This window comes from Otolemur garnettii, unplaced genomic scaffold (genome assembly GCF_000181295.1).
Source record: "Otolemur garnettii isolate 467f Iridium unplaced genomic scaffold, OtoGar3 scaffold00013, whole genome shotgun sequence".
In the NCBI taxonomy this organism is placed as follows: Eukaryota; Metazoa; Chordata; class Mammalia; order Primates; family Galagidae; genus Otolemur; species Otolemur garnettii.
Window position 1 is genome coordinate 22722988 of NW_003852408.1, and position 9694 is coordinate 22732681.

General features: G+C 40.0%; 1 protein-coding gene across 1 annotated transcript in view; it reads right to left on the minus strand.

Annotated features, from left to right (window-relative positions):
• Positions 1–9694, minus strand: part of PTH2R (parathyroid hormone 2 receptor) — an 89494-nt gene that overhangs the window by 3130 nt on the left and 76670 nt on the right. Inside the window, exons 10-11 of the mRNA XM_012802127.1 lie at positions 7619–7713; positions 1272–1410 (exon numbers count right to left, since the gene is read on the minus strand). Coding sequence (XP_012657581.1) covers positions 1272–1410; positions 7619–7713 — 234 coding nt within the window. The remainder of the gene's footprint in view (positions 1–1271; positions 1411–7618; positions 7714–9694) is intronic.

Here is a 9694-nt window from a genome sequence, read left to right on the forward strand (position 1 = left end):
TTAAATCCTTAAATTAAATTATATTTAATTTGTTTGGCATCTTTTCTTGGTGTCAGCAGAACCAAATATGTCACTGAACAAAACACTATGATACACAAAGAACACAGTTGTATTCTATTATTATAGTTTATTTATGTTGTCATTCAAGGACCACATAAGGTCCATCCTTCACTTGGTAAAAGATATTTATAAGCTGTGAATGCTGAAAACTATAGACATAGAGTCTTTAGAATATAAAGAAACTTTTCTTCATTCATTCAAATATACTTAGTGAAATTACACAGTGTGGTATCAGCTGCTCAGCCTGACAGGATTAACCAATGTAACAAGACAGATAAGGTCCCTGTTTTAGAAGGGAAGAAGCACTTATTAATATATAAACAACCACCCACATGAGAAAAGTGCAAGATGATAAGAGTTGTCCAGGTAAAAAAAGGATGTTAAAGAGAATAATGGGTAGATTAGATGAAGAACTCAACAAAGACCACTCCGAGAAAGGGACTTTTAAACTGGTCTTAGTAACAAGAACAAGAATCCAGCTGTGTGAATTTCCCATGGGAAGGGGAACCGCGAGTGGGAGCCCCTGAGGTGGAATCAGAAAGCGTGGCAGCAATAGTGTGGCTCAGTCTCAGTGGGTACCTGGAGCGTGGGATGAGACAGAGTGAGAGGTGAGCAGGCCCCACACCTCCCGGGCTGTGTATGCATGTGAATTTCATTCTGAGAGCAACAGGAGGCCTGTACATATTTCTGGCAAGTAAGTGACATGGTCAAATTCATATTCTTAAGATTCTTCCGACTATTGTATGACATATGGGCTAGATTTAAGCCAGCAAGGGGTGGCAGCAAATGAGCACGTGGAAGAGGTGGTAATCATATTTCCGATGACATACAATGTGCAGCAGCAACTTCTTCCTCTCTCATGTCTCCTTTCTCCTGCCCCTTTGTCCTCTTCCTTGCCTTCACTTTCTTCTGCTTTCATTTGTTTTCCATACAGCAGACATCCCCGCTTTGTACGTGTTACGCATTTTACAAGATGTTTTCTAATATCTCTGCCCGGTTTGTTGGTGTGACCGCTAGCTCCGGAGCTGTACTGCTGTGAGCAGAGGAATAACCTGACCTCCATAGAACAGAAAAGCACAGGCCTCAAAAAATACCACCTTTTTAAGGCCCTCGATGCACCAAAGCCAGAGAGAGGGCAGAGAAACGAATTGCAGGGGAGGAAAAAGAAAAAAAAAAACCTTAAAGAATCAAATAACTAGGCGGCAATCTACCTGAAAAGAGTTGAAGAAGAGCTCACAGTGCATGCGGATCTCCCACCCGAGACCGGTGAAAGAGTGGGGCAGGCACACGAACACGATGTAATGCACCCCGAAGACCAGGACCAGGACCAGCGTAGACTTGGCCAGTTTCCTAAAAGAGAACGGCAAGCCTTTTTACTGACCAACTAGAGTGCCTTTCAGCAGACATAGCTTGCTGGAAAAAAATAAAGCTTCTCTCTCTCTTTGGCTCCCACCACTTCTACTCATTTATTTTCCCCCTCCCTCTTCTTCCTGTCACTTTTATACTAAATCAGGGAGTTTACTCTCACTTCCCATAATTATTACCCCCTAAATCAGTGGTTCTCAACCTTCCTAATGCCACAACCCTTTAGTACAGTTCCTCATGTTGTGGTGACCTCTAACCATAAAAGTATTTTCATACACCTGCATTTGTATGGGGTATATGTGATGGTTTTAGGTGACCCCCTGTGAAAGGGTCATTCGACCCCCTAAGGTGTCATGACCCATAGGTTGAGAACCGCTACCCCAAATCTTTCTAATTGTATATCCATACTTTTTGCTTCAATGATATTCTTTTTTTTTTTTTTTTGCAGTTTTTGGCTGGGACTGGGTATGAACCCACCACCTCTGGCATATGGGGTTGGCACCCTACTCCTTTGAGCCACAGGCACTACCCTTCAATGATATTCTTTTCATAAAGTTGTGAAATGCCTTTTTTTACTGTCCTAAGTCTTCTTTAACTTCTATATTTGAAAATTAATATTAACCTTTATCCAAGTTAACTGCCTTTACTTTTATAGGAGCCTTTGGCTTTTGTTCACTTTAAAATGAGTTACTGCCTTTTTTCTTCTTACATCTGGCTCTGCATTTATGCTTATTCTTAAAGACATTACACATTTTCTTATGAGCTACATGTGGTCAATTCCTCTTGCCTTCTCTGAATATTTTCTGTCAAAGATCTTAATTCTCTTTTGTCTAGTTATTTTTTTATTTTGTATACTTAAGTAGTTTATATATACTACTTGAGAATTTGAAGAATCCAAGGCTGTTCCAATATATGGGTTTACTCTACATGGTCCTCAATGATCCCCAGTGCCCTTATTAATCCTTCACTTTTGAGCGTGGGCAGGACCTGGGACATAATCTGATCAACAGATTATGGCAAAGAAGAGGGCATGCCACTTCTGTGATTGCATTGCTTAAGGTTGTAACTTTCTTCTTACTAGGTAACGTGATCCCTTGCTTGGTTCAGTGAAGCAAGCTACCGTGTTGTGAACTGCTCTATTGAGAGGCCCATGTGACAAGGAAAGAGATCCTAAAGTAAGTGACTGAATCCTTCCAACAATCACATAGGCTTAGGAGTAGCTTCTTCCCCAGTCCAACCTTAAGATAAGACTGCAGCCCCAACTAACATCTCAACTGTAGCCTTGTAAGAGACCTGAAGCAGAAGACCCATACTCAGATTCCTACAGCTGTATTTGTTTATTTTTCTTCTTGGAAACAAGCTTTGTAGGTGAGCAGAGATCACACTGGACTAGGAGTACAAAGAACTCAATTAAGGTTCTAGACTTAACATTAACTACCCATGCAATCATGATTTAGTTTTTTTTATCACTAAAATGAGGAAATAGGGCACAGAAGTTTATAAGAAACCTAATATTCTAGGCATCATCTTTTACATACATACACTTTCCTACATAATCCTCTTGTTAACTCCTATAGGAACTAGAGTCTGCCACAAATACTGAAATGCCTAATTTAGACATCTGGAATTACACATTTGCTCCATCTCATGCTTCTTTCCCTGCTTTATCTCTCACTAGGGTCCTGACCATCTGCTCTTCTTGGCTCAGGGCCACCCACTCTGTCTCACTTTCATAGTTTCCCTTGACCCCTGTGAGCTTTCTTCTAGGCCGCTGTAGTCCTCATAACTTATACCTTTAGTTACCTATAGTCCATTCCATTTGAAAATTCTACCTCAAGTCTATTTTCTCAAGATAGCATCTCTGATATGGAGTGGTTTCTCTGACCTAACCAATGGGGATATGCTTGTTCTCAATTCTGACCGGTGATATCTTCTTTCCATCTTTGCCTACAGGGGAAGATCATTTTGAGCACCTTCAAGGCCTTTTAATTCAGTCTAATCTGACAAAGGGGGACAGCATTAACTGCATTGCAGGACCTTGAAAGTCTTATCTAACACCACTCTGAAAAGAAAATTACATTTCCTCCTTTAAGATGAAAGAATAAATCTCCTGGGAGACTGATGTCAAAATCAAGCTAACATTGATTATTCCTACTGCATATGGCTAGGAGTCAAAAACTGGGTTAAAACAAAAAATAAAGCAGCGCAACACATTGTGAAATGGTAACAAATGTAAATATTTAGGAACAGATTACCTCAATGCAGAGTAAGAAAAAGTTGCCTTAGGCAACAGAAATTTAGTGGGTATCTTGCTAGCTCAGCCATCTGGATTTTTCCTTCTTTGTCTATGACTAAGCTCTTTACAACTCTGCAGAGAAAAAGGTTAATTTACAGAAAACAGATAGTAATTATATTCATTTTCTATTGCTGTGTAACAAATGGCCACAGATTTAGTGGCTTAAAACAACACCATTTATTATGTCTCAGCTTCTATGAGCCAGGAGTGCAGGCACACATGGTGGGTCCTCAGCGCACAAGCTCACAGGCTGAAATTAATGTGTGCATTCTCATCAGGACCCCAGGGGTCACTGCTAAGCTCATTCTGATTGCTAGAAGACCTCAGTTCCTTGCAGATGCAGACTGTCTGCTGGCTGTTGGTCAGGATTCAGTTCCTACAGGCTGCTCTTATGTTCCAGCAAGAGGCTCTCACAACATGTCAGATTAATTTCTCAATACCAACAAGAGTATCTGTCCATGCTATGAGGACAGAGTCTTATAATCATAGAAGTGACCATCCTACCACCCTTATTTGCCATATAACATAATCCATGGAGACACTGTTTCATCATAGGTCTTACCCACACTTGAGGCAAAGGGTATTGGGAGATGGGACTTATACAAAGCATGTTCACTCAGGGGCAGAAATCTTTGGGGGCATTTTGGAATATACCTACCACAATAATGCAAAGAATCCCTACCCATAGAAACACAAATTCTATCCAGTGAAATGCCACTAATTATAGCCCTGTAGACATTGATATATTTTTCTAGTTTACATACATTTCTAAATTCAATCCACATTTATTATCTGACTATACATTGAGTTCTATTTTGAATCAGTTGTAATATCATTCCCTACATTAATTATTGAGTTAAATGAAATATTTGAACTGTTTTTATTTATATTTGTATGAATTATGATAATCTCTTCTTTTAAAATGTATCCTTTCATGACAGTGAATGAGTTAAAGTAGGGGCCTGAGCAAGGCAAATGAGCATATGGGTCATCTGTCTATTCACTTATTAAGCTAGATTTTTCCATTCAGTTCAAATCACACAGTGATCCTAGGTACTGAATTGTTTTTTCCATTGTTCATCTGGTCACCCAGTACATTATCTGTACATTTTTACAACCCAGCTGTCTGAAAATGCACAGCTGTCTAATGAGATGATTCAGGGATGTACCAACTGATAATGGTCATGGGGCTTGCGGTAAACATGGTGCTGTCTCTGTGTCTAAGCCGAGAGAGGGATACAAACAAGTCAAATGGTTTGGGGACTCAGTGTCCTATTTAGAAAATAGATTTCCAATTTTTGTGGTATGTCTCCTAAGGTGATTTCTCCTAAGGTGATCTCTCCCCAGGTGAACAGCTCTGGGAAATCTCTAGTTTTAAGAGTCAATTTAGCTTTAAAAAACACGATTGCTCTTAAGCCTCTCTTGATCCCTCCTGGCCTTGAATTAATTTTTCCTTTTGTTCTATAAACATAGCATTTTGTATGGGCATCTCTACTGGTACTTTCCTCACTTTAATTAAATCAATCGCTACATCGATCTCTCACCCTCATTCTTTCTCTCCTCACACCCTCCCCTAGATTGAGGGTTCAAGGAGGGCACTCAGCAAACGAGCTCCTGGCTGTGAAGCACCAGGCTCCTGTTACATCCTGTGCTGGCTGCCTCCCTTTATTCCAGCAACCATGTGAGAGAGCTATTATTATCCTTATGAGGTAAGGAGAGAGGCTCAAAGAAGGAAAGTACTCACCTAAAGTTACACAGTAAAGTGCCACCACTTTACTGGCCTAAAAATCTGTCATCTTTACTATCCCATTTTATAATAAACATTGGCTAGATTTATTTTAAAAATAATAAGCATCGATATGGTTTGGGGGGAGGTCTAACATTTAGCCAAAACATTCATGCAGTCTTTTACCTTGAATTTTGCATTCTTTTAATCTCTTATGTTTTTCCAGTCCTGGCAACCTTTTCTCTATCAAGACAATTTGAACCTTTGTGAGGCAAAGTAATAACAGAATGAAAGGCAAATTTAAAGGTACAAAAATGAGTTGATGTAAATTAAATAGTCAATTAACTCTCAGAGTAGGAATGTCACTGCTACAGGGACACAGATTAATTTTCCTATGTCTATTTGAAAAGTGTGATACATTTAAACCTGATAGTCTAAGCAGGGGTCCTCGGACTTTTTAAACAGGGAGCCAGTTCACTGTCCCTCAGACCATTGGAGGGCTGGACTGCCTGCCCCAGGATGAGTCAGCTGCTAAGCAGGACAGGCAGTTGTGGCAAAAACACTCAGCGGGCCAGATAAATGTCCTAGGCGGGCGGCATGTGGCCCGCGGGCCGTAGTTTGAGAACGCCTGGGACTCTAAGGCCTCAGAAACTAAATGTAAAATTGAATTCACAACTTGATTCCAAGGTAGGTTCCTACATTTTTTTTCACTAGGCTTTTACTTTTGAACATTATTAAGGATATTAAGTATGCTTCCACTCATAAAAAATGCACTTGGCAGAAAAATACTTTCCCTGATTTTTCTTTGTCTATAGACTGTTCTAATTAACCACTTCAAACTTTTAAAACTCCTGGGCACAAGATTGCTTAAAAGTTATTCTGAATTCTGCATAGTAGATGATTCTAATCCCCGATAAATTACTTTCTGCAATTATTCTGAGAAATAATTCCCCATGAATTATCTCAAAATATGTCCATTCTATTCAGTTTGTAAAATGAGCTATGCTTTTGTTTTCTCCAAAATTTTTCACATCTTTTGGGCAACCTCTGACTAAAAGTGTTAAGTTCACATCATTCAGAACTATAGAAATAAGCAGGTTTTATTAAGAACTAGACAATAAGTGGCTTCTTCACTGCACGTTTCAGCTTTATGAAGACGAATGTAATGTCATTTGCATTTTCCATTACTCTATCATCCCTTGACCAGTGGGATGTGGCATGGGAGACAAGCCCTAACATAGGCCCTTCACTATAAATTCTTATGCACAATTATATATTATAGTATTGCCACTTGCTGCAGACTGAAAATAACTAGAGCTCGCAGCAGCTACAGATATGTTAACCCTGAGCATCCGATCCAGCCTTCGCAGTAAATGCTCAGCAATAAATGCTGCCTTTATAAATGATGGGGAGGACTAAATCAACAAAGGACGTAGAGAACATTCGTGAGAGAGGATGGAAACACTAACTATGATTCCTTCCTTTCTGTGATTGGGAGAGCATTTCATAACAATCTGAGGCAGAAAGAGATAGTTACCTGCTTTGGAATTTCACAGTCAAATCCACATCCACTTGACTAGTGGATGTATATGTCTGGTTGATAGAAGCCACTGTCATTCAGAATTTCCAAAACCATCATTACGAGAAATGAACACACCCTTAAGATAGTTTGATAACGATCGTAAATACTCAATTTACTCTTTCCTTCAGGAAAGACCAAAAATGGACTGACCTCTGTCAATCAGTACATTTTTGAAAGATTTTGAAAATTCATATTTGGTAGAAGCCAATTTGATGGAAAGATTATAAACAGGCTAGCAAATTTTCTTGATTTGAAAAAATTCTTGATTTTTTTTCATTTATGGCATATTTTTAGAACGCAGATAAAATTGTCTGCTAAGATCAACAAGAGATTTTTCTGGGAGTTCATATATGGTTTGCAGGAAACTCCTATCTGTTAAAAACAGACTGAAAATATATTTACAATTTAAGCACTTCAAGTAGGTTTGGTGTTACTTATATTTTCCTAAAACATGTATACCTTTCTTATAAATCACACAATTGAACCAAACAAAAGTATACATTAATAGATTTATCTCTTAAAGACATTTCAGATCAACCAATGTCTGTTCTTTAAACCCTTGCTCTGATGGTCCCTGTCTAGGAATTACCTGTACTGCTTCCTGGTGTCCTGCCCAACTGCATTGGTCTCCCAAATTTTGGTCGCCAGCACTCTAACCGTATTCAGAAACAGAATAAAATTTAGCTGAAAGAGAAGGTGAGAGTATAAAGAATTATTAAATTAGTCTTCGAGATGTTTATAAATATTTACATAAATTGAACATTTTTCTATTCTAAGACCAACGTGAACCATTCTACAAATGTGAATGAGGGAATCTGAGATAAGCTATTGGAAGGCTATTGAGTCTTTAAATTCCCCTCATGAAAACACAAAGATACGTTTCAACAGCACTGGAAATACCAGAGGATGATCTGCCAAGATCTGGGGGGCTCTGAAAGCCAAAAAGCCCCAGGGCACACTGGCAGGACAAGGACGGTAGCTTCTATATCAATGTAAGAATGAACTGGCTTTTTGACATGAATTCCCAGCTCTACCTCCACAGAGAAATAAAAGAGTGGTTTGGGAGATACTCTCCTGTGATATATGAAAATCCCTGGGTACCGTATGTAAGATTTTTTAAAAGGCAAGTAAGATGCTGTATAAGAAAAGGTCCCCAATGTAGGCAATTAAGTTGATTTCGTAATGTTATAGGTGTGGGAACCACTGAAGACAATCAAGCTCTGACCTTATAAAGTTGAGGGGGGGGGGGTTGGTGAGACACACCCTTTCATGCCCAAGAGCCTCAAGGATCAGCGAAGAGATCCAAAATGAAGAAGAGAAGGTCTCCAGGTCTGGGGCCATAAGGACATGGGACCCTTTGGGTCCCTTCACTCAGGGAGATGCCTACTGTCTAGAAAGTGCTGCTGCTTAGGAAAAAAATGGAAATGCAGGGGGCTGAGAATGGGCATGTGGCAATGCTAGAGCAGGCTACACAACTGATGCCTGGCCAATAGCTAGCAGGTGGCCAGGTGTTAATGCGGCCTGTGCAGCCGGGATGCACAATGCATCATCATCTTAACCTCAGCGCCGACTGTCCTAACATAGATACTAGAGGGTTGAGGTAAAGACAGAAATGCTTTAAAGGAAGGATGGATTCGCAAAAGACTGGAAGATATCTAAAGTATAACCAAGTTTTAAAATCAATTTAGAAACAGCAAAGAGTAGTTCTGACAAAGCAGGAAATCGGAGCAATTTAGAAGGCACCTGAAGAATCCTCAGTGGAGGAGAAAGAACTGTAGTAAACATGCTGATTAGTGCTTTTTCTGAAGAAAAGGTAATGACAGAAAAATTGATAAAGGCTTAAGAGAAAAAAAAAATCCTACATTAAAGAAATCTGCAGATAGAAAAGTGACCCTATATACAGTGCGAAGGAATGAAAGGGAACAAAATGAAGGGGGTTCCCGTTGAGATGTTAGCGGTGTTAGTAACAGGAGTAGCACTAGTGGCAGCAATATTCTGAAGGATGAAGACATAAGGCTAACAGCAAATCGTTAGGGAGAACTTGCAATCGCGTGCAAGCTTCTTGGAGAGAAAATCTGGCCTGGAGGTCCACTTTGAGCAGACCACAGACAAAGCAAATGAAAACTGAGAAGCTGATGAACGGAATGACCATCAGTGAGCATTAAACCAAGGACACATAGAAGGGATTTTGTGTAAACAGTATTTTAAAGATGAAAAGACAGAAGTTAGATCCCTTCTCAATTAAAGATTTAAATAAATGTAAAGGTTTATGTGACATGGACCACAGATGCATTAAGACAGAGAACTCAAACTTTAAGCCACAGACTCCCTGGCTCTTCAGACTACCCCTCTCGGAGACGCGCATCCCGGAGTTCCCTTTGCCCGGCTCCTCCTGCTCCCTGAACTCACTGGCCCTCACTAGGTCAGATCAGGATAGATGTCACGTTTCCTTAGAAGCCCTTGTCACGTTTAAATGTTTGCCTTCCCCACTAAGCTTACACTGTACGGGGAGAAGCAGGTGTCTCTCTCCACCCCCTCATCTCCTTTGCTTCACTCAGGGTCTGCAATGTTCTTGATGTTTAATCAAGATTTGTTAAGAGATAGTGAATAAATGGGTCAGTGAGATATACACACTCTCGGCTCGGCGCCTGTGGCTCAAGCGGCT